General features: G+C 39.7%; 1 protein-coding gene across 1 annotated transcript; it reads left to right on the top strand.

Annotated features, from left to right (window-relative positions):
* The first annotated feature begins 957 nt into the window (after positions 1–957).
* zpr1 (ZPR1 zinc finger) lies at positions 958–21,926 on the top strand. The gene is made up of 14 exons (XM_063038202.1): positions 958–1,130; positions 2,153–2,314; positions 4,713–4,803; positions 6,650–6,720; positions 7,342–7,428; positions 8,688–8,810; positions 11,115–11,165; positions 12,468–12,534; positions 15,676–15,746; positions 16,495–16,584; positions 16,802–16,912; positions 18,247–18,336; positions 18,884–18,949; positions 20,832–21,926. Exons 1-14 carry the CDS (start codon positions 1,005–1,007, stop codon positions 20,961–20,963), a joined length of 1,338 nt encoding a protein of 445 aa, XP_062894272.1. The 5' UTR covers positions 958–1,004; the 3' UTR covers positions 20,964–21,926.
* The last annotated feature ends 4,300 nt before the right edge of the window (positions 21,927–26,226 follow it).

Here is a 26,226-nt window from a genome sequence, read left to right as displayed (position 1 = left end):
CCTTTGACCTTATACCCCTTGATGCCCATAATATCCAAAACTGTGTTGATCTGTCTTGAATGTGCTCAGCAACTGTGCCTTCCAAATGCTCAAAAGGTAGTAAATTCCAGGAGGCACTAGCTTCTAGGTGTAAAAACATCTTAATGATCAATGCCTTATTTTGATATGATGACCCCAGTTTCTAGACAGTAGAACCAGGGAAAATATTCGTAATTTAAAAAAAATTGTAGAGGCTGGAAGTCTACAATAAAGGCAGAAAGGCCACACTGCAGGCTAGGCTTTTGTTGAAAGGCAAAAAAAAGCTAACATTTCAGGTCAAAGACACTGTTGGGGGGAAAAAGTTAAATTTGTTTGTATTTTCCAATTGTGGCCAGAGTATTATCAGTATTTACCTTTTCATTTTATGTTAGAGAAATATCTTCCCTGCATGCATTGTTTCAAGCCATATAATTTTGTAACAACACGATCACATTATAAAACAGAGGTCTATTCTGTTTAATCTCCCCTCATATCAAAATCCCATTGCCTTAAAATCAGTCTGGTGTGCCTTCATGTACTCCCCCTATCCCAAGTACATGAGGGAGATCAAAGCTATACATAATATTCTGGTTGAGTTCTCTGGCTCTATATAATTTCAGTGAGATGTCTTTACTCTTGCACTCAAATACTCTTGCAATGAAGGCCAATAACATTTGCTTTCTGAAATGCTGACCCATAAGCTAACTTTCAATATTCACCAGTCTCTCTGAACTTTAATACCATTCCATTTAAAAATTACTCTGCATTGCACCTTTGCCCTCAAGGTAGATATTTCTGCATTTACTTCCCCCTCCCCCAATCATGTGCAATATCAAAATATTACTGCAAGTCTGGAAGAGATTGGTCCTCCAGCAGGGAGGCAGTAACGGGAGTCAGTGCGAGGTGGAGGGGAAACTCTTGCTTGTGCCCTTAGTTCCTTGCTGAACTGATTGGCGGAGCTGCTGAACGTGACCGAGGCCGGGGAGATGGCGCTGAGCTGCAATGAGAACGGCCAAGGAAATGGGCCGGTTTTTCCGGATCTGAGTGCTGAAGATTCGGAGGATTTCGGCCCGACTCAAATTGAGAGCTTGTGCATGAATTGCTACCAGAATGTGAGTCTGGGCTGGAAAAGGAAGTGACGGTGGGAGGAGAGTGACACACACGCACACACACAAAAATGCTGGAGGAACTCAGCAGGCCAGGGAGCATCTATAGAAAAGAGTACAGTCGACGTTTCGGCCCGAAATACCGACTGTACTCTTCTCCATAAATGCTGCCTTGATGCTGAGTTCTTCCAGCCTTCTGTGTGTGTTGCTTGGATTTCCAGCATCTGCAGATTGTCTCTTGTTTGTGGAGAGGGTGATAATGGGTTGGAAGAAGGCCGAGGTGGGGGAGGCGTGAGGATTATGGTTCTGAGCTTTGGTGAAGGTACTAGTCGACGGGTGGGGAAGAAGGCTGGGGGAACGGGGTAGGCGGTTACGGGATAGGGCGTGGGAACCGAGGTCTAGGGTGGGGGAAGGGGGTTAGGGATAAGGTACAAGGTGGGAGTTGTATGGAAGTGGCTATTGGGATTATAGAGAATAAGTTTAGGATCTTGGGTGTTTTGGGGAATATTGTCGGGTTGATATTGAAGATGGGTTTTTGGGAACGTGAAGTGCTGAGGTGTTGTGATTGAGGAGGAAGTTGCAGACTGCAGATGTTCACTCCTGCTTAATTCTGTTTCTTGTCTCTGTGGGGAATGTTGTTAAAATGGGGAACTATTTAATACCGTACAAGCCAAAAATGTCTCTTCTGTTGGATGAAGCTAAGCCACCTTATAAATACTACTGTGGGCTGTGAATCGTAGCACTATTTAAAATGTAAATACTTTTTACAGGCTGAAGTATTTCTGTTGACAAGTTATACTTCCTCTTCCCTCCTGCTCATTGTTTTTAGATAAATTTTATTTTACAACTGAGTGCAGCAGGAAGTGCAGTTTGTTGCTTACTTTTTTTTTGGAAATCATCACATTAATTGTAATTTTATAACTGTATTGGATGATTCATCTTAAGAGTTTCATGCCTTTTATCCTTTTTTTTGTATGCTGGATGGTAGGCATTGATAATTCCCTTCTACTTTTGTTCTCATGTTAAAGGGGATAACCAGGTTGCTGTTGACTAAAATTCCATTCTTCAGAGAGATTATTGTTAGTTCATTCGCCTGTGACAACTGTGGTTGGGTGAACAATGAGATCCAGTCAGCTGGGAAGATCCAGGAACAGGGAGTACGCTACACAGTCCATGTTTCTTCCAGACGGGTGAGCCTCTCATGAACAATCCTAGACTCTTCCACCAATTCATCAGTGTTTATATTACTTTAGCCCTGGTGTCAGTTTGATGTCCTTTTCAGAGGTAGTACAGAAAAGGATGCAGTAGGGGAAGTGCAGAAGTGTTGTCACACATTCCGACAACAACAGCATACTCATCGCGTTTGTAGAATAACAGCAAAATAAGTTTCTTCCCTTTCTCCCACCCATCCACACAGTCCTCCAACCCCCACGCAGACCGTCTCCGGACCTCTGTCTGTTTGCTAGTTATTTTCTCTCTTTGGTGCTATTTCTCACTCCTTTGTCTGCAATTATCACACTTCTTTCCCCCCCCCCACCACCAAAACAATCTCGATCCCTGTCATGTAAACTGCTGCTCTGTCTTCAAACTTAATTTTTTCCTCCATTCCCTGAATGAGTTGTCATTTTTCAGCTAGACCAGGTTTACGTCTTTCCAAGCACGTTTGCTTTGCCATGATTTTCAAACACAAGCTGTTCAGTGTAACTGTGATTAAAGTTAAGCTGGCATCCAAAGGCTGCAGGTTGAGAAGAATGTAGTTGATCACAATATCCTCCTCTCCTGACACTCCAGTACCTTTCATTTGGGATGGACTGGAATTTCAGCTGGAGATGTGGATCTGTTTATATGGACACTGTTATTTCCCTTCCCCTTTGCTGAAGCTTATTGCCATTGCTAAAACCTACACAGCACCATCTGACTTTACCCCTGACTCCCTCACAAGTTCCGTTGCTGAAGTTCCTTTTGTTTTTTATGTGTCTTTCTGAATTTTAGGTCACTTGCCCTAATATTTCTTGACCTGGTCTGTTGTCAAATTTTTTGATTTGATTCACCGCACCATTCCTCCAAGAGAGCTACATCCTTGTCATGGGTTGGATGCTTGCATGACTTGATGACCCGGCGAGCTATGTTGTCTGGAGTCAGGACTTTATACTTTGGCTCTTGATATAGTCACCCATGCCAAACAGGGCAAAGGGTAGAGGCCAGACTAATACTGGTCCTCCAGGTTCAGGGGTTCAGCTCAGGGCTAACAACCCTGACTGGTTTAAAAAGAAAATTGTTACGGAAACAGCAATGAAGAATCCTTTTACATCTGAGTGAGACGGTATTCCTGAGCCTCCACCCAGGATTTGCGTGACTGACAGTAGTGAAAACTGAGAGGAAGCTACTGACATAATGAAGGAAGCCCTGAACACCACCATAGATGGAGGATCTTCATTGCTGTCCTAAATGCCAGCGGCATAAAGGGCAGAAAGTAAGTAAGTCACCACACCATTGGAACATTTTGAGGTGTTTGCAGGATTTCCTGTACAGGATAAATAATTGTTACTGATGATGTGGTGAGTCATATTTTGGGTTTGGTTCGTGGTTTGTGTGCTGGGTGGAAGTTGTACGAAATTGGTTTGGGACCAGAGGATAAATATCAGACTGTTCTCTGATTGCTGAGCAGTGATTTCATTTTTTTTTTTAATCCCTTAAGCAGTTTCAATGATTATTGAGGAAAGGTGATGTACTTGTAAACATAGAAAGCCTACAGCACAATACAGGCCCTTCGGCCCGGAAAGTTGTGCCGAACATGTCCCTACCTTAGAAATTATTAGGCTTACCTATAGCCCTCTATTTTACTAAGCTCCATGAACCTATCGAAAAGTCTCTTAAAAGACCCTATCATATCCGCCTCCACCACTGTTGCCGGCAGCCCATTCCATGCACTCACCACTCTCTGAGTAAAAAAACTTACCCCTGATATCTCCTCTGTACCTACTCCCCAGCACCTTAGACCTGTGTCCTCTTGTGGCAACCATTTCAGTCCTGGGAAAAGGCCTCTGACTATCCACACGATCAATGCCTGTCATCATCTTATACACCTCTATCAGGTCACCTCTCATCCTCCGTCGCTCCAAGGAGAAAAGGCTGAGTTTACTCAACCTGTTCTCATAAGGCATGCTCTCCAATCCAGGCAACATCCTTGTAAATCTCCTCTGCACCCTTTCTATGGCTTCCACATCCTTCCTGTAGTGAGGCGACCAGATCTGAGCACAGTACTCCAAGTGGGGTCTGACCAGGGTCCTATATAGCTGCAACATTACCTCTTGGCTCCTGAATTCAATTCCACGATTAATGAAGGCCAATACACTGTACGCCTTCTTAACCACAGAGGTGTGGTGTCTGAAGTTGAATAACCTACCAATTCTTGTTGTTTAGGCTGAGATCTAATAACGGTGCCATAAGCAGCCATATGTTCTGGTACTGAGAATCAGATGTTACGGGAAAAAGTTGCCATGTTGATATTTATTAACCCATCTTTTAATTGCATCTTCAAACTTAATCCGGTGTATCATTAATCTTGTTTGACTCTATGTTCCAAAGGACCTGAATCGCGAGGTTGTGAAAGCGGACAGTGCAACGACCAAAATTCCTGAACTTGACTTTGAGATTCCACCATTTACGCAGAAAGGAGGTAAGTGTACCATTAGGTTGTGGTGCCTATAACTAGTTCCAAAACTGAAGTGCAAAAGAATTTGACCACTATGATGCCTGACCTTAGTTATTTGTTGGAAGTATCAGGAATGATTGCTTTCGAAAAACGTGAGTTGAAAGACAATCTGCTGGAGAAACTCTGGGTTGAGCAGCATCTGAGGGGGTAGAGGTATTGTTGAAATCCTGCATCACAATTGAGAGGCTTAATGAAGACAAGATTGCAGAGTGTAGAGTGAAAACGTTTGGTTTATTAGGATGAAAATCCAATTGAAACTGCTGGTGCTGGAAATCTGAAGTAAAAATAGAAAATGCTGGTCATACTTGTTAAGGGTCTTCACTGTGAAATATATTGGCTCCATTTCTCATTCCACAGATGCTTTTGACCTGCTGAAAGCTTCCAACATTTTTTTGATTTTGGTTGAAAATGGAATGTAAGGACTGGGGGGCAGGATGTGCACTCTCCATGTATTGGGATACTCCTTTGACAGAAACATAAGCTCATGACTAATAAAGTGTAGAGGGTTGTAACTATAATTGGAAGGTATGCTGTGTAGAGAAGCAGTTCCTATACGTTTACCATGTGTACCTCCTCACTTTCCCACTGGCTCCAGGTCTAGGCACTCAACTTCTGCACATCCCACCACTTGCCAGTCTCTCCAAAGTTACCTTGCCCCATCATCTCTGATCTCTGATCTCGTATCCCATCCCCAACAACACACTTGACCTTGACACCTCTCTCTGCTTTCTGACCCCACAATTCATCTCAGTTCCAACCCCTGTCATTGTCTTCACCATCTCCCATGACCTCTCACTCTTGATGCTGAGCAGTCAGTGCTCAGCAGAGGCCTCACCATTGTACCCTTGCACCCACACTTCATTGATAGGATGTTGAGCTCTTCTTCCACTGATTTTTTTTTCCTCCTTATTCTGCTTGGGGAGCTGACAGTTCAATAGCATGAATGTTGAATTTTGCAATCCATACACCCACGTGTTCTTTTCCTACTTCCACCAGTTCACCCTAGCTTTCTCCTTTGTTCACCTTTTCTGTCCCTCCCTCCTCGTCACCTAGACTCATCACCCTTCTCCACCTGGCTCTATTTGCCCATCAAACCTCTCCCTTCTCCTTCACCCCTACCCCTTCATCTTGTTCCATCCATCACCTACCATTCTCTCACACCTCCCTCTCCTATATATTGCTGATCTTTTTACACCCTCAGTTCTGTTGCAGGGTCTCTGGGATCCTATACTTCCAGAGATGCTGCTTGATGCACTGATTTCTTTCATCTTTCTTCTGGCAGTTTATTTTTTTTGCTGTACTTTTTCCTCAATTGCTGAATCATCATAAATGAATACTATTAGAGAATAGACCACTAGAGTTCATATTTTGCACTGCAGTCTGTGAGCATTGTCCACTGGGGTTAAACAAGACTCCAATTAGACTGTTTACTAGCATGCCAGGTTCCACAGGCAGTCACAGCTGCTTGAAGCAAAGCAAGCAGATGTTAGCAAATGACAATGGTAAAGGTTTGGAGTATTAGGTTTTAATTCCTTCTAACAGCAATCATGTGAAAATCTGTTATAAATAAATCGAAGTGGAGCTGTTACTCCTTTTCTAAAGTTGTATGCATATTGTTCAATGTTCCCTGTTCAGAGATTATGATTTGCAGTTGGCTATACCAGCCTATAAAATTAAGGACTTCCAAGGATCACATTTGTATGTAGGTTGTGATGAATGTGTAATAGTGACTGTTGTCTTGAAGATATTGATTCACTTTCTAACAAACTGAAAAGCTAGTACTTACACCAAGCTATTCTTGTTGCTGCAGCTCTTTCTACTATTGAGGGTTTGATTGACAGAGCGGTTGGGGGTTTAGAGCAAAACCAGCCTGCAAGGAAGGTAACTGCTTTTGTGTTACGGTTTTTTCTTATTCTTCATGCCTTTGGCCTTTTTAGAACCAGTTTAAAATCTGAATCCAAGAAACTTGAGTAAAATGAATCTCTGCTTCTCATCTGCTTGATCAAAACTTCCATCATTTGGACAACTAGCTGAACATTCACTATTGGCAGAAATGATTTTTTAAAAGTAAAAATTTGGGTTATTGTAGAAGCGTGTGATGCTTGGGAAGGAGGAATGCTGTTTTGAAGCTATGGAGAAAAGTTAGTATAAGAAAGACTGCCTTGAGCCTTAATTCCAACCTATGTTGATGCTCAATGAAGTATTCATAGGATGAGTGCATAGAGTTCAAGAGGAGCTAGAATATTTAGGGATTTGGTATTTAGAACAATGTGAATAAATTAGAGATATTGAAGCATTCTGGAAAGAGAATGGGGGCTAGAAATGAGGGGGGGAGATTGACTCTCAAGTAAAAAGCTTGTGGAGTCCCAAGAAACTAGTAATCCAGACTTGGGCCAACTGTAAACGTCCCAACATTTAGACTTGACCTATATTATGCAATCTCATTCAAGAATGTGACCTCATGAAATATTTTTTTTATCCATGTACCTCTATCAATTGCAGGCAACTGATCCTGTTGTGGCTTCTAAGGTTGAGGAATTTATTGAGAAACTAAAAAAGCTGAAGGAACTTGAGACTGCATTCACACTGGTAAATAATTTGCTACCTTCTTGTGATGGACTGCTGATATTCTTTCACGGGGAGTCTGTTAGATTCCTCATTTTGCTATTGGGAAATAATTTGATTGCTCCTTTTACATGTAATACAAATAAATCATGGAAGATTATTAGTGATAGCTATGGCACTATCTGCAGGGCACCATGTTCTTAAGGAGTGAACTTCTCTGATCACTTAGTTGTAGCAATCCTGCTACAGGTTGAAAGCCTGCTGACTACTGCATGAACTAATGCACAGGTTTGTTTTGACGCTGATGGTATATTATCCAGATGATTGAGAAACCTGGTGAGGGCAAGAGTTAGTGATAATACAGCAGATGATGGATGAAGAAAGGATCTGTGGTGTAGTGTATGATTTTCAGGAAGCATCGATGAAGCACCACACATTTGTTAAAGGTAGAATAGGTGTTAAGATTGAATGATTTTAAGTGTGTAGGGTATCCTCTGGGAATCTGTTTGCTGTTTACATTCATCATTTAGTTGCAGAGCTGAAGACAGTGGTCTAAATTTGGCATTTTAGTATATTACGTAGCTGGGTATCCTGTCTTATATAAAAAATGAGTTCAATCTGGATAGTTACCATGTTATGTTTTCAATTAACAGAAAAATGGGGGGTATTATTAAAAAAGTTACAATGCTAATGAGCGGTGTTGATGCTCAATTGGTGTTTTGCTGGAACCACTTGGCTCCAGAGGTGACTACAGTCTTGCTCCAAGCATGGACAAAAACACCTGAATTCCAGAAGTGATGAGAAATGGCTCTTGATGTCATCAGTATTTGACCAAGTGTGATACTGAGGAATGCTCGTAAAATCGAATCAGTCTAGCACCAAAATCCTGAGTGTGCCAGGTTAATTGAATTTTACTGTATATTTAAATCCTGCAGATGGAAAAAGTCTTAAAACATTTGGTGCCACTGATTTTTGTTGGAAATTGGGTTGATTTGGTATATTGATAAGAGGATAGGAGATGGTTTTTAGAAGTAGACACTTCATGTGCTTAAGGACTGTAATCACTAATCTTCCATATTTAATTTGGGATATAGCACAGTAATTTATCTTAATGGTGACAGTGGAATGCATTATTAAAGATTGTGATTGAAAGTCGGGCAGTATTACCGTAGCTGGTTGAAGATCAGAATGAATAAGAAAGATGTAGATTGCAGTGCAACATGTGATAAACACCAACAATAACAGATTTTCTGTTGCATTTACTTTATTGTTATGCTGTACAGGTTATTGACGATCCATCTGGAAACAGCTTCGTTGAAAATCCATATGCCCCTCAGAAAGATGAAGCCTTAATGATTACTCATTACAAGCGAAATGCTAAACAGGACAGTATGTTGGGTTTGCAGGTAGGCACATTGCCACAGGTGTGTGAGTTAAATTGTTAGGGTCTGTTTAATCTCTATATGGAATAGTCATTTTAAATCTTTACTCTGTTTGGGGGACTGGAAGTGGGCAATAATTGGTGACCTTCCAAATGATACCACATCCCAGTAATCCTAGTAAAATTAATTCAAGAAAACTTGGGCAATTATTTAAAGGAATACTTATAGCAGCAAAAATAACACACAATAGAAGAAAATTTGATTGACCAATCTGACTGAGAAGATTTTGTGACAGTTCTCAAATTTAATTCTCAGATTTCTATTAGAACAGTTAAACTTGGGCTCATTATGGAAGGGTCCTTCAGCTGCACTGGGTTTGGCTGAAAATATTGGAAAATGTCTGTACATTAATGAAGCTCCAGCCTGAAAGTTCACTGATGGATTTCTGCCTATGTATATCATTCATGATACTTGCCCATCTTTTCCCAATTTTTAAATGAATAAATAGAAAGCATTGTATCCCATGTATAATGTGTGAGAAATGTAATGCAAGCATCAAATTACAGAAGGAGACAAGGATACACACTAATAGATAACTAAAAATCTTAATTACACAGATGACACTCAGATTTGTATGTGTTATCAAGTGACTATGGTCCCACTAATCACTATAAAAAAACTATTGAACAAATCACTGATTGGATGAGCCAAAATTTCCTCCAGTTAAACAAAGAAAAAACTGGAATAATTTTTTTTGGTGTCAAAGAACAATTAAGTCAGTGCTTACTTAGAATCCCTGTCATTATAGACCACAAACTAAGCCAGAAACCTTAGTGTTGGGATGAACTCCGACTTGAATTTTAACTGCTACATTAAGACAATTGTAAAGTCAGCCTACTACCATCTTAAAAATATAGCAAGAGTTAAAGGGCTTATGTCTCAGCAAGATCTAGAAAAACACATCCATACATTTATTTTTAGTAGGCTTGACTACTGTAATGGCATTTTCACGGGTCTCTGTAAAAAGTCCATTAGACAGCTGGAGCTCATTCAGAACACTGCTGCTAGAGTTCTCATTAAGACCCAAGAAAGTAGAACATATCATTCCAGTTTTCACTTTGCTATACTGGCTTCCTGTCTATCAGGTGATTGACTTTTTAAAATGTTACTACTGGTTTATAAAGCACTTAATGGTCTAGGGCCAAGATATATCTCTGATCTTTTGCTGCATTATGAATCTTCCTGAGCTCTCGGGTCATCTAGGGCAGGTCTGCTTACCATCCCCAGGGTCAAAACTAAACATGGTGAAGCAGCTTTCAGTACTATGCTCCATATATCTGGAATAATCTTCCAGAGGATCTGAAATCTGCCCCAACTTTAAGCTCCCTTAAATTGGGGCTTAAAACTTTTCTTTTTGGTGTAGCTTTTAATTAGAATTTCCTGCACTGTAACTTCTATTTATCCTACTTTCTGTGCGATTTTATTCTCCTATATATTCTGAAATTTGATGCTTGATTTTTATATCTTGTTCTATGTAAAGCACTTTGAACTGCCTTGTGTTTGGAAAGTACTATACAAATAAGCTCACCTGCTAAAAATCTCATGAGCAGGAACATAAAAGTAGTAGAGGGATTTACTAGAAAACAGTTACGTCACTAGTATTGCAAAGTTTGGTTAAAACATTCCTATGCTGCATACATTTCATGGTTTTAACAAATGATGGAGTAGCTTCAAATGGCCAGATGGCCTTTTCCTGCTCCTATTTCCATGATTCTGTTGGCTATTATGTCATCATAATTTTGATTAAAATAAAAACTCTACAGAATTTGATTCATAAATTTCACAGTAATAAGTATAAAACAAGAATGTCAATCAGTCCATTGAACCTGTTCCACCATTCAGTGAGAGCACAGATAGTCTGAGAACCAAGTACATTCACCTGGCTTTATCCCGTTTGCTGATTTCATAGATTAACTCTGAAGTACTGATTATAGTTAGTTTCAGTCTGTTGGCTTGAACTTGTGGGACTAATGGCAGTGCAATGGCTTTGAAAAAGATGGGTTTTTTTTCTGTGGGCCTTGGGGTCAGAGATGAATTTTCAAAGCTGTTTGTTGAGGGACTTGAACAGAGGCCAGATGAAACTTCCTCTTGTTGGGGAAGTCAACCTGGACTAAATTTTTAATTGCTTGGCAGTCAGTTTGAGTGGGACCATTGAGCACCGTAGCTTGGTGATGCAGTTGAACTGGAGCAACCCATGAAAAATAAACACAACAAAAATGAAGCCTGGTTTTCTAGGATTTTTTAAAATTCGGTTTGATCTCCTTCCAGGAATGGACACAGGAGGAGACTGAAAATATCCAAGAAGATTTGAGGAATGAAGTAAGTATGTTTGTGAAGACTTCAAAATAAGAACAATCTGACCTGTTAAACTGATAATTTTCTTGTATTGGAAATTTCCCACTGTCCCCATGAGACATGAATGACTTGGTTTATTACAGATTGGCTCTAAAAATGGGGATTGATATCCAAAAATTTCTTGTTCCTTTCAGCTGATACGTTGGTGTGGTGCTTCTTGTACTCTGGAGTTCGATCTATCCCCTGTACATATACCTAATTCTTTGTTAATAAGAGTTTAGAAATTAAGTTTCCAGTCCCTGAAACTGTAATTGAACTACCAACAAAAATACTGCCCAGAGAAGCAGGTTAGTGATTGGGCATTCTTCAGTGAATTTTCATTCAAATCTGAAGGCACAGACTCAAGAGCATAATGGAATAAATTAGAATTACATGTTCTGCAACTAGAAAGTCAAACAAAACAACTTGGATGATTGCTGTTACTATTTACTGCAAAGCTCAGCAAGGCTGCTTTGTCCATCCCTCTGAAACCAATGTGTTATACAAGTGAAAAACGAGTGCAAAAACCACATTGTGTATCGGTGCCATTGATGACATGCAGTATCTTGACTTGAAAGTATTTTCCGGCATCAAGGTCAAACATAAGAAATTCCTTGAGTCTTGGTCCTCAATGTACAAGGGATGTCATGGTAGTGTAGCAGTTAGCGCAGCGATTGGGGTTGAATCCATGCTGCTGTCTAAGGAGTTTGTACATTCCCCCTGTGACCATGTAATTTTCCTCCGGGTGCTTTGGCACATTCCAAAGATGCACAGATTAGGGTTAGTAAGTGTGGGCATGCTGTGTTGGTGCTGGAAGCATGTTAATACTTGCAGTCTTCCCCCAGCACAGTCCTTAGACTGTGTTGGTCATTGATGCCAACGATGCATTTCACTGTATTTTTGATGTACATATGAAGCTAATACTTTTATTTTTTTTAGTCAAGGGCAGTAACAGTTGTGCGAAGGAAATAAAATCCATTGCGAAAGACTGAAAGAATCCAAAATCCTGATAGTCCTGAGACCACAGTACAAGCCACTTGTCAATTTGTAATTGTTGACACACTGCTATAAAAATGTGCTATAAATAAATGAGGCAAATGTTAGGAGTGAATTGACATTTTTGTTTTAGCTTTGTCTTTGCTAACTAGATGTGGGATGTGTGATCTTCATACTGAAATGGACTGCTCAACCATCATCAGAAGAAATTATGAAGTAGTCTTTTGGCAGAGGTAAAGAAAGAAGGGAAATTACATTGTTAAATTAAGACATTTTTACTTTTTCATATAGGTGCTGCAATTTCCTACCAACTGCCCAGAATGTAATGCGCCTGCTGAAACAAATATGAAGCTAGTACGTATCCTTTAACAGATAGAGGAAGCCGAACTTTTTGGATTACGTGCTTCAACAAGAATTCCTTTGACATTTTCTGTCATCTACTTATTGCAGTTGATGAGTGGTGTCAGCGCCTTTGTTTCTTGTTTTCTCCCAGAACTTTGCTTCTTTACACAAACTGAGACTATTTGAAAGTATCGATTTGAGACAGATCTTTTCTGCACACTTTCATTGTTTGCTGGCATTTACAATATTTGTGAGCACAGGTCTGTGATTAAAATATAGACATGATAGTGAACACAGGTGTATGTCCACTGAACAGCTATGTTTGTTTTATAGTGAGAAATTATTTCTGTTTTTGAAAGGCCTGAAATGCTTCAGGAAATTACTTCTAACAGCCACTTTGAATATCTACAGTAGCTTCAAATATGGGCAGATATCCAAGGAGAGTAATGGGCAGACTGTATGTTATGTTGTATTTTTCATTTATTTAATATCATTCCATTCAAAGGCCAAATGGTTGAACTTGTCAAGGTGCTACCAGTAACAAACCAAATGCATAGTCTAACCCTGATTGCTGGAAAACTGTAACTAATCCTCAATGGCAATCAGGTGGTGGTGTTGGTATTTGGAATGATGAGCAAGACATAACTTTGGCAAAGAAAAATTATTTACCATTGTTTTGGGGGTGTATACCAACTGTACATCATGATTAATGAGACTCAGTAAGTACGGCATAAAGGAAATTCAGTCTAAGATTCATCTGGTTTCTGTTGTTCATTTACTCATTCCTTATTTGTTAAAGTAAATAACAAAAATGTCCAGAGATAAATTATACATCGTTGTATAATATGCTTTGACTTAATTTGAAAGATCATTGGGAGGGGAGAAATGAGGCCTGTTTAAAGATTGAATCATTTGAATGCATTGGAAATAATGCAACAGTCTGGAACCACTTGAAATCGCCTTGGATCACCTGGACAATATTAATGCTTGCGTCAGGCTGCTGTTTGTTGACTACAGCTTAAGGTTTAACACAATCATTACTACAGTTCTGATCAAAAAGCTCCAAAACCTGGGCCTTTGTACCTCCCTCTGCAACTGGATCCTCAACTTCCTCACTGGAAAACCACAGCCTGTGTAGATCAGAAATAACATCTCCACATTGCTGATAATGAACACTGGATGTTAGCCCACTGCTCTACTCTCCAGATCCATGACTGTGGCTAGACACAGCTCAAATGCTGTCTATAAATATGCTGATGGCACATCCATTGTTGGCAGAATTTTAGATGGTGATAAGGAGTAGTACAGGAACAAGAGAGTTTAGTTGGTTGTGTGGTGTCACAGCAGCAACCTTGCACTCAACGTCAGTAAGACCAAAGAATTGATTGTGGACTTCAGAACGGTAAGACGAGGGAACATGCGCCAGTCCTCATAGAGGGATTGGTAGTGGAGAGAGTGAGCTATTTCAAGTTCCTGGATGTCAGTATATCTGAGGATCTGTCCTGGACCTAACATAATGATGCAGTTACAAAGAAGGTACAACAGTGGCTATATTTCATTCATAGTTTGAGGAGATCTGGTATGTCACCAAAGAAATGTGCAAATATCTACAGATGTACCGTGGAGAGCATTCTGCATCAACATCCAGTATGGGGGAGGGGAAGGCACTGCACAGGGTTGAAAGAAGCTGCAGAAAGTTGTGAACTCAGTCAACTCCATCGTGAGCACTAGCCTTTCCAACATTCAGGACACTTTCAAGGAGCAGTACCTCAAGAAGGTGGCATCCATCACTAAGGACCCCCGTCACGCAGGACGTGCTACCATTATGAACGAGGTGCAGGAGCCTGAAGGCATACACTCGATGATTCAGGAACAGCTTCTTCCCCTCTGCCATCAGGTTTCTGAATGGACAGTGAACCGATGAACACTACCTCACTACTTTTTAAAAATTTCTATTTTTGCATTATTTAATTTAACTTTTTTAATATATATTTTAATTTAGTTTTTCATTATGTATTGCAATTTATTGGTGCTGCATAACAACAAGTTTCACACCAGTGATAATAAACTGGATTCTGAAATCAGTCAGTATGAGAAATAGTAAAGATGGGTTAATCTTTAAAAGGTGAACATTTGAAAGTATGTTTATCAAAGAAGAATTCAGTTTGTCCCACATTATCAAGAACTGAGAGTTCTCTTTTTAAGGTGCTTGATCTTTGGAAGAAGATGGTTATTGGTCACAGCACTTTCACATTTTTGATGTATTTAAGATCAGCTGAAAAGTAATGTCTGCATGCTTGGTTGGATTTGTAATGGCTTAGCTATTCATGCATCAAACCTGTTGTAGCCTACAGCAAAAGGGAGAGCACCAGTAATCAGCTTTACCTCCCAAATACTTTTGATGTTGTCAGAAACTGAGATCTTCAAAATTCACCTGTCAATATTTCAAATATATACATAGTAGGAATGAATTACTTCAATATTTTGTCACAATCTGTGGAAAGAGTCTTGTAGTACCAGCATGGCACACCCCCTGTTTGTCTTGTAGTCCCCTAATCTGAGGAAAGACATCCTTGTCGTAGAAGGAGTACAAAGAAGGTTCACCAGATTGATTCCTGGGATGACAGGACTTTCATATGATGTAAGACTGGATCGACTAAGCTTATATTTGTTGGAATTTAGAAGATTGAGGGGGGATCTTATTGAAACGTATAAAATCCTAAAGGATTGGACAGGCTAGATGCAGGAAGATTGTTCCCGATGTTGGGGAAGTCCAGAACGAGGGGTCACTGTTTGAGGATAAAGGGGAAGCCTTTTAGGACCGAGATTAGGAAAAACTTCTTCACACAGAGAGTGGTGAATCTGTGGAATTCTCTGCCACAGGAAACAGTTGAGGCCAGTTCATTGACTATATTTAAGAGGGAGTTAGATATGGCCCTTGTGGCTAAAGGGATCAGGGGGTATGGAGGGAAGGCAGGTACAGGGTTCTGAGTTGGATGATCAGCCATGATCATACTGAATGGCGGTGCAGGCTCGAAGGGCCAAATGGCCTACTGCTGCACCTATTTTCTATGCTTCTATGTCACATTGTACTGGGTTTGGAATAAAGTCCTAATCTGGAGTCTGGTCAGTGGCTTCCTTTACCAAAAGCTTCCAGAGATCCCACACTTCAAGGAAGTGATAATCATGGCAACAAACTGCGAAGCATGTGGACATCGGACCAATGAGGTAATTATGTTGGTTGGAATAATATTTTTTAAAAAGTTTCAGTTTGGAGAATAGTGTTATAATGACATTAATAAGTGAAGATTCATTTTCCCCAGTCTTGTTTATTGTTTTGTGATGAAATTGGCTTCCTTTTTATTTTTCCTCTCCAAAAGCCAATCCACAGTCAAGTGGAGAGTAGTGATTTTGCTTATGGCTTCTGATAAAGCAGGTCTGGACTAAATCATTAATGATTATTATGGGTGCCTGTTCTTTCACCATCCATACACTTATACTTTTAAATTTTGAGAGAGTTACAGTTTTGCATGTTCAATGATGAAACTATAATAAAAATACACTTCCTTTATCCTGGACCTGTATATGACTCCAATGTTATCCTTGCACAAGTGCAGTTCCAAGAGCAACTATCAATGTATCAGACCACAAAATGGATATTGAGTAGTATTATAGATTATTAGCATGTGGGCAAAAGCTGTCAAGGACGGCTGATGTTCTGGTCCTATAAGCTAGAATGATCCTAATTTGGTCAGTAAGATTCAGTTTATCTTGTGGATGCCAGGTGGGTTGATACAAGTGTTTTTTTTTATGTCTTTTGGTTAAAAGGTGAGGAAAAACTGATTACCTTCTGCATATTAAGTGACTTGTGTTACAATACTTGCACCCATTATTCATTGTGTTGCACATTTTAGTAAATAGCCTGAATGACCAAAATTGTACAGCCTCATTTATTGTAATATTTTCTTAATCATAGGTAAAGTCAGGAGGAGCTACTGAGCCTTTGGGTACAAAAATTACTCTATGGATTACAGACCCCTCTGACATGACCAGAGACCTGCTCAAGGTACAGCCTCATCTTAGTACTACTGGTTAGAGTAGAGTACTTAGACAATGAGATTTTATGTCACATAGTCAACATTCCTGCATTTGATTGTAACCTGGTTTATGGTGTTACACTTGCGGTTGATATGAATGCAGAAACTTTCGTAAATGATATTAGCAAATGACCTGTGCTTTTAGTGGCCATGCTTTTAATTATATCGTGGTGTTTTTTTTTGCAGTCTGAAACCTGCTCTGTTGCTATTCCAGAGCTGGAATTTGAACTTGGAATGGGAATCCTTGGAGGAAAGTTTACAACCTTGGAAGGACTGCTGGCAGATGTAAAAGAATTGGTAAAAAATGTTTTTGTAATCTCACCAACAGTCAGGTGCAAAGTGCTAAGACGTGTAAGAACACAAGTTATTGTTGGTCCTTGTACTGCATCATTTGAGGAAGGAAAAAAAAATCAATTTTTTTTTGCTTTTGCTCTTCCCCTCATACAGTTCCAAAAGAAAATTAGGATTGTAATCAAAAATGGAAAGTAAAAAATTAATGGGAAGCAACAGCAGGAAAGATGTTTTCACTGAGAAATGTTTGGAATTTATGAAACAAAGTACTACAGGAACTTATAAAATGTAGAAATTTTCAGAAGCATATAGTAGAAGCAATGTTGGTTCTGATTTTATGGTCTATTTAAAACATCAAATAGCATTGTATTTCTAGTTTTTTATTATTTTCCAATTGTTGTTTTTGCCGTGTTCCTTTTTAAAATTGTAATAGTGGGTTGATCATTAAGCCAAATAATTTTTTTTCTTGTGATGTTAGGTTGCCCTTATATTGGTCAACTGATATTTCTCAAATTGATTTCAGTTTTAAGCTTCAGAATGCAAACTCAGAATGTGATAAGATTGTCTAGTATTTGTATTAGAAGGCTGCAATGTCAAGGTCTTGGCTTTAAAAAAAAAACTGATTACCTCATCTAAATGAAGCAGTAGAACTGTTAAAAATCTTATATTTGAGTATGCCCTGGGTTTGAATTAGTTATACAAAATGGAAGCAGGCCATTTGGTCCAACTTGTCCATTATGACCAATGTGCCTGCCTGAGCTAGTCCCATTTGGCTTCATTTCTTTATCATTCCTATCCATTTACCATCCCAGTGCCATGTAAATGTACCTGCCTCTCCCACTTCCTCTGGCAATTTGTTCCATACTGTATACCTACTTCCCAGTGTGTAGGAGAATCTTGCCCTTCAGCTCCCTTTAAATCTCCCTCTCCCCCTCAACTTAATCTAGTGCCCTTTAGATTCTGGGGGAAAAAAGACTGACCATTCACCTCATCCATACCCTTTATTTACTGTAAGTTCATGTTCAGTTATCAGAAGCAGTGTTATGAATGCTTAAATGATGGCAGAAAAGCAGTCTGTTCACAGACGTCTGTTGGAGGTGTTTTAACACTGTTGACACGCAATGTAATCTTTTGGTGGGAGAGGAAACTAGAACATTAGGATTCTAGCACTCTTGCTTGATTGGTAATGAAGCACTGACCGATTAAGGCATTGATCAGCAAGAACATGGGAGCAAATGGAAAAGCTGTAAGTTAATGTGTGAATTATTTTCTGTTTTATTAGCAACTAATATAATTTTTGATTGCTGAAACGCTGAATAAAGACTTTTCTCCTTTGTTAGATTGTGACAAAGAACCCATTTTTTATTGGAGACAGCAATGATCCTGAAAGATCTGCAAAACTTAAAGAATTTGCATCCAAGTTGGATGAGGTAAAAAAAGTTCTTGATTACTAAATTTTGTATTTTCAAACAAAGATCATTTTTCAAGTAAACTAATGGTGTAGGTATCCAATTTTGTGTAATTGGAATAGGCTTCATAACAGAATTTTACTATAAAATTGCATTTTATTTGATGTTAGTAATGCTTCACTGCATCTTGATGTGAGCGGTATTTTGGGTACACTGACTACACTGAAAACTGTTATCACACTGAAGTCCAATGATTGCTTTGCCTAAAAATAATGTTTTATAATGTGGAGTAACTGTGGTGACCTAAAAGTTTGCACTTTTCCTCATGGTTGGACTTGATGTAAACTATGTTCCTAATACTAGCAATATAATGTGTACAAGACTTGCTGTTCTTGGACAATGGATAGCCAAGCAAAGAACATCTTGAAGTGAGAGAATCTGGTAGCTGTAGCTGCGTACAAAGAAACCCTCTGTAGGCTAAATACATTTTTTTGGACCATTTTGATAAATGTGCTTTCATTAAACATGCCACAGAATTACGATTTTAATTTTAATTTTCCACTTTCAGATTATGTTGGGTAAAAAAGAAGCCCATCTTATTCTTAACGACCCGGCTGGGAACAGTTATCTCCAGGCAAGTACTAATGCAGTAGCTTCAATGATACACCATCATTAATTGTGCTTAGCACTGTATACTGTTTATTTTGAGCTTCATGTGAGCAGAAATTAATTGCAGTCTGATATATATGACAGTAAACTAATCTTGAGAATGAAAAAACAAATGGTGACTTCCCTCTAATTAAGCTCGTGGAAAAATTACAGCACTGAAGGAGGCCATTTTGGCCTATGTCCATGACAGAAATGGATTTTTGTTGTTAAGATTCAGCAAAAGCTGAATTTGCTCTAGACCAAGTCTCCCCAATAGGGTGTTAAGTTTTTCTTTTGCTAGTGTGAATAAACCAGAATACTTAACTGTCACTATTTACAGACTAACCAGTGTCATAATGTGCATACCTTTTTCATTTATTCTCTACCTGGACGTGGCATAAAATACTGGTATTGCTATTAATATCCTTTAATTGCTCCTGAATTGCGTATCAACCATCTTACTGGGTCTGGAGTCATGCACAGGCTAGACAAGGTAAGATACAGGGTTCCTTCCCTCAAGGGGCATTAATGAACCAGATAGTGTTTCTTAATGGCAACTCAGTCAATTCCTGCTTACTATTTCTGAGACAGTACCAAATTTTAACTTCATTCAATTACCTAAATTTAATTTCCCTAAAATATCCAAAGATTCAAAGTACATTTATTATCAAACTATGTATGAGTATACAATCCTGAGATTCATCTTCCCACAGACAGCCCCAAAACATAGAAATCCATGGAACCCACTCAAAGAAATAAATCAACCCCCCCAGCGCAAAAACAAACAAATCGCGCAAATGGCAACAAAAACATCACCCCCCCATGTGCAAAAAAAAAACAAATCTCACAAATGGTAACATGGACATGATGCCCCCACGTGCAGAAAAACAAATCACTGAAATGGCAACAAGAACATCACCCTCTCACGTGTGGAAAAAAAACCGCGCAAGTGGCAACAAGGACATTCCCCCCCCATGTGCAAAAAAAACGAATTGCGCAAACAGCAACAAGAATGAATGAGCGAAAACACAGAAAATAAAACAAAATCGAAAGAGTCCATATTCAGTTCAGCTCAGTGTTCATTAGTCCAATCCACAAACCACAGACCCAGAACTTCGGTAGCATCCTCCGACGGCATTGAGAGAGAGCGAGCGACCACTTAAACACAGGGCCTTCCCTTGGGAGCAGTGAACGAGTGGGAGAGCAAGACTGTCACGCAGATACCTTCCTCCGGCAGCAACAAACGAGAGGCTGGTAGATGGTGCTGAACTCTCACTCGCATTTCGCACTTGCCTCTATGTTTTCAATCTTCATGAATGCTTAGATCGGTGAGAAATGGAGTTGATCATCGGCTCTCTAAGCTCCTTGCCCTCGAGGCTGCTTGCCTCCCAGAACTTTCTCGGAGATAGTAAAGTGCCAGATCACTCAATTGGCCCGAAAACACACCATTAAAGTGTAGGTCACAGGCTTCACCAATACCAGAACCACATTTGAAAGAAAAAGAAGACATAAAAGAAGTGAAAGAAACAGTTTCATAGACCATCTGGAGAATGTCGCCGGTGGTAGCGTTGTTCGCTGGTGCCATCTTCCGGATGGTAGAAGAATCATGGTAGGGTTGAAACTTTTGTATCTGGACCAGTAGGCTAGATCTCTGACTGAACCTCGTGCTACTATACTCAATATCATCCTTTCAATGAATAAGCAAGGTGCCAAATCTAGACAGTGGATCTTTTGCAGTAACAACTTGAGGTACTTGATTTAAGAGACTGATGGCAGAAGAGAGAATGCATGGCGGAGAATCCTAGAGACTTGGAAAAATTTAATTTTTTTTTGTCATTTCTAATGTTTGCTTGTTTTTCTTTCACTAGAATTTGTATGCCCCTGATCCTGATCCACAAATGACGATAGAGAAATATGAGCGCACGTTTGAACAAAATGAGGAACTAGGTTTGAATGATATGAAAACTGAAAACTATCAGCCACAGAAAATGGATAAATAGTGCAATAAGTCAATTGAGAACAGGTTGAAGAGAAAGAGCTAATGTGATTGTCACGTGAAAATAATTCATTCTCAAAAGAAACATTATAAAGGACAAGGCATTGAAGTATTTATAGAAGAATTTGACATGGAGCTGGGCCATTTCAAACGAGAAGCAATCAAAATGTCTTGAACATTGGCATGGTGTTTGATTGAATAATAGTTCCTCTTCGGGGAATGTGTCCAGTATTAGTTTCTGCTCTATCCTTCAAGCTCTGTGTATGCTTCAGCAGCAGTTTCCTGATCAAGATGAAAAGAGTGGAATTTACAGGGAAGAACCTACTTGCTACCATCTGAAAGGCAGCCACCTTGTATTCTTTGTGCACTTTGAATTCCTAGTACTATTTCTCAGTCCTAATTTTGGATAACCTTATCCAAACTCTTTCAAGCCCCTAAATGTAAAGGGTTTCCTGGATATCCCACAGATAAGACTGAAATTGATATCCAGATTATTAGTCAATTGCCTCTGTAGACTATTAGTAGTCACACAAAATTCAGCCATAAAGTATTTAATAAATATCAGAAATATCCCTTTCATTTCTCTTGACCAGCTGGCAAAACTAAATCTGAATAAAGCGCTTCAGTGATCAAAATTGCCAATGGCAGATGTTTGAAAGAAGCTGATGTGAATTTCATCCTACATGAAAGGGTGACTTCTGTCTGGTCCATGAGCTGAAAGGGATCAATGCTGTTATCCTGTCTGTATTTTATGTCATTGATGAGAAAAAGGGATGGTTAGCATTGGAAAGGCTTTTGCCCTTCGGAATCTTGTTATGATGACTGAAACTGTGTAATTTGTTTCATGCTGCTGTTTGAGGCTCTCTCTCTACAGTTCTGTATACTCATCATTGGGATAATATGAACATTTTGGATGGTTATATTTTAGTGGAAGAAAAAAATAATAAATCAAATTTTAAGAACTCAAGACTCTTGGAAGTGTTGACCTCTGTTTACTCTTTGAATTGAATATCTGAAATTTGAATGAAGATGCCTTCATTGTTATTTTCATCTGTAAAATTGGACCTGAGGGCCTGTGCTGTTCCATAACACACTGTAGGAGCGCAATTAGGCCAATTGCCCCATCTTGTCTGCTTTGCCACTCCATCATGGCTGATTTATTATCCCTCTTAACTCCATTCTCATGCCTTCATAACCTTGATGTCATTGCTAATCAAGTGCCTATCAACCTCTGCTGGGGCACCACTGTAGTGTAACAGTTAGCCAGATGCTATTATAGCTTGGGATGTTGCCATCTGTAAGAAGTTTGTATGTCCTTCCATGAGCGTGTGGGTTTCCTCCATGTGCTCCAGTTCCCACATTCCAAATAGGTCCCAGTTAATAAAGAAATTCCTTCTCATCGGTTCTAAAGGGATATCCTCCTGAAGCTGTGCCTGCTGGTCCTAGACTTCCCCACTATACGAAACATCCTCTCAATGTCCACTCTGCCAGTCTTTCAATATTTGATAGGTTTTGAGATTCCACCTCTCCACCCCCAGTCATTCTTCTAAACTTAAGTACTAGCCCAGAGCTATCAAACACTCCTGATACATCGACCCTTTCATTCCTGGGATAATTCTTGTGAACCTCCTTTGGACTCTCCTACGCCACACATCTTTTCTTAGATAAGGGGGCCCAAAACTCTTCACAATACTCCCAATTACGGTCTGACCCATGTCTTATAAAGCCTCAGCATTGCATCCTTGCTTTTATATTGCATTTGCCTTCCTTAATACCGACTCAACCTGCAAATTAACCTTTAGGGAATCTTGTATGAGGACTTCCAAGTTCCTTTGCACCTCTGATTTCTGAATTTTCTCCCCATTTAGAAAAATAGTCTACACCTTTATTCTTTCTACCAAACTGCATGACCGTACACTTCCCAATACTGAATTCCACCTGCCACTTCTTTGCCCATTCTCCTAATCTGGCTATATCCCTTTGTAGATTCCCAGCTTCAAAACTACCTGCCCCTCCACCTATTTTTGTATCATCCACAAACTTGGCTACAAAACCATTAATTCCATCATCCAAATCAATGACAGAGGGATAAGGTCAGCAATTTTAAATTCCTTGATGTTATCATTTCAGAGGACCTGTATTGGGCCAGTACACAAGTGCAATTACAAAGCAAGCACGGCAACGTCACTATTTGAGAGTTTGCAAAGATTCGGTGTGACATCTAAACTTTGACAAACTTCTATGGATGTGTGACGGAGAGCATATAGGAGAGAGACTGAAAATCTGGCTGAGTGGTGCCACAATAACAACCTCTTACTCAATGTCAGCAAGACCAAGAAGCTGATTATTGACTTCACGAGGAGGAAACAAGAAGTCCATGAGCCAGTCCTTATCAGAGGTGGAGAGGGTCAGTAACTTTAAATTCCTCATTAGCTTGGATGACCTGTCCTGGGCCTAGCACATAACTGCATTTACGAAGCAGCAGCACCTCTATTTCCTTAGGAGTTTGTGAAGGTTCGGCATGACATCTAAAACTTTGACAAACTTCTATAGATGTGTAGTGGAGAGTATATTGACTGGCTGCATCACAGCCTAGTATGGAAACACCAATGCTCTTGAATGGAAAATCCTATAAAAAGTAACGGATATGTCCCAGTCCATCACGGTAAAGTCCTCCCCGTCATTGAGCACATCTACACAGAGTGCTGTTACAGGAAAGTAGCATCCATCATTAGGGACCCCAACACCTAGCTCATGCTATCTTCTCACTGCTGCTGTCAGGAACATGGTACAGGAGCTTCAGGACTCGTACCACTAGGTTCAGAAAGTTATTGCCACTGAACTATTTTGCTTCTGAACCAAAGAGAATAACTTATCGCATCACTGAAATGTTCTAACAATCTATAGACTCACTTTCATGCACTCCACCTCAAGTTCTTGATATTTGTTTATTATTTCTTTCTTTTTATATTTGCACAGTTGGTTGTCTTTTGCACACTGGTTATACACCCACTTGGTGCAGTGTTTCATTGATTCTATTATGGTTAATGGATTTATTGAGTATGCCCACAAGAAAATGAATCTCATGGTTGTATATAGTGACATGTGTACTTTGAACATGTAAACAGACGCTCCCAACACCAACTCCTGCAGGTCACTGGCAGCCAACCAGAAAAGGCCTTGTTTATTCTCAATTTTTGCCTTCTGTCAATCAGCCAATCTCCTATCTGTTAGTACCTTTCCTGTAATACCATGGGCTCTTGTCAAACAGCCTCATGTGTGGCACCTTTTTAAAGGGCTTCTGATAATCCAAGTAAACAACATCCACTGACTCCTTAGTCTATCCCGCCTGTTATTTCCTCAAAGAATTCCAACAGATTTGTCAGGCAAGATTTCCCCTAAAGGAAACCACGCTGACTTTGCCCATTTTCATCATGCACCTCCAAGTATCCCAAAACCTCATTCTTAATGGACTTAACATCTTCCCAGCCATTGAAGTCTGGCTAACTGGCCTATAATTTCCTTCCTTTTGCCTCCCTCCCTTAAACAGTGGGGTGGCATTTACAATTTTCCTGTTGTCCAGAACCATTCTAGAATCTAGTGATTCTTGAAAGATTAATTACTAATGCCTCCACAATCTCTTTAGCTATCTCTTTCAGAACCCTGGGGTGTAGTCCATCTGGCCCAGGTAACTTATCTACCTTCAGACCTTTCAGCTTCCCAAGCACCTTCTCCTTAAGAGATGTTTTTCCCTGACAGTCTTGAATTTCTGGCATACTGCTGATATCTTCCACAATGAAGGCTGACACAAAATACTTATTAAACTTGTTTGCCATTTCTTTGTCCTCCATTACTACCTCTCCAGCATCATTTTCCATGATCTGATATACACAGTATAAAGAGGCGAGAGTGGATATCTGAAAAAACTTTTGGTGTCCTCTTTTATATTATTGCTTAGTTTGCTTTGATATTTCATTTTTTCTCTCATTGTTCATTGAAACCAGCTTTATTCTAGTATGTAGTCTCTACCATCTCCCATTCTTCATAACCATCTGATCTACAGGAGGAGGCAAGAGATCAAACCGGGTACAAAAGTTTTTCATTTCATGATAACTTACAGAATTTAGAATTTATTTAAATCTTACATTCATCCCACAATGTGAGGGAGTAAAATCTTTGCATTATAACTCCATTACAATGTACAGATATGTGCCACATGTCTCAATAAACCCTCCTGTAGCAAAATACTAACTGCTGGGAATGCACAGCAGGCCAGGCAGCATCTATGGAAATAGACAAGTGAGACGGGAAGAGTGGAAATCAGGACAGACTGGAAGGTGAATTGGTTGAGCACCTTTTTGCTATGTCTTATAACAAGCAACAATTAACTCTGACAACAGGAATTCTGCAGATGCTGGAAATTCAAGCAACACACATAAAAAGTTGCTGGTGAACGCAGCAGGCCAGGCAGCATCTCTAGGAAGAGGTGCAGTCGATGTTTCAGGCTGAGACCCTTCATCAGGACTCTGCATGGATCAATCATAAGTGCTTATATTTTACTTGCTGCAAGGGAAAACTAGGACTGTACAAGAGCTAGTGATGGCTTCGAAAAACAGACAGAATACACAAATCCTTTATAAAATAGTCCTTTATACACAAATGTTCATGGTCAGGGTGTATTCTGTTTGCATGTTCAAGCAGTGTACTTGGCATTCTCTTCCAGTAATGCATCTGTTTATCTTTCTGTAGTTTGTCGTATACTCAAGGTCCATCGACATAATGTTACACAAACACCATTAGCAAACTACTCTGGTACAACACAGGTTCCATTTTGCCATTTTGTTAACACAAGTACATTTCCACACGTGGAACCAAATGAAGGAGGTGTGGTGGGCAGATGCAAACGGAAGGGGACAGAGAAATGGTGCTGCACTTTCTTAAGAACACAAGAAATAGGAGCAGGAGTAGGCCATCCGGCCCATCGAGCCTGCCCTGCCATTCAATAAGATCACAGCTGATCTGTCCGTAAACTCAGCTCCATCTACCTGCCTTTTCCCCATAACCCTTAATTCCCCTACTATGTAAAAATCTATCTAACTGTATCTTAAATATATTTAGTGAAGAAGCCTCAACTGCTTCCCTGGGCAGAGAATTCCACAGATTCACTACTCTCTGGGAAAAGCAGTTTCTCCTCATCTCCATCCTAAATCTTCTCCCCTGAATCTTGAGGCAATGTCCCCTAGTTCTATTCTTTCCTATAATGTGTG

The sequence above is a fragment of the Mobula hypostoma genome, chromosome X2, assembly GCF_963921235.1.
Source record: "Mobula hypostoma chromosome X2, sMobHyp1.1, whole genome shotgun sequence".
Taxonomy (NCBI): Eukaryota; Metazoa; Chordata; class Chondrichthyes; order Myliobatiformes; family Myliobatidae; genus Mobula; species Mobula hypostoma.
Note: the sequence above shows the minus strand (reverse complement) of the source record. Positions and strands in the feature narration are given on the sequence as shown.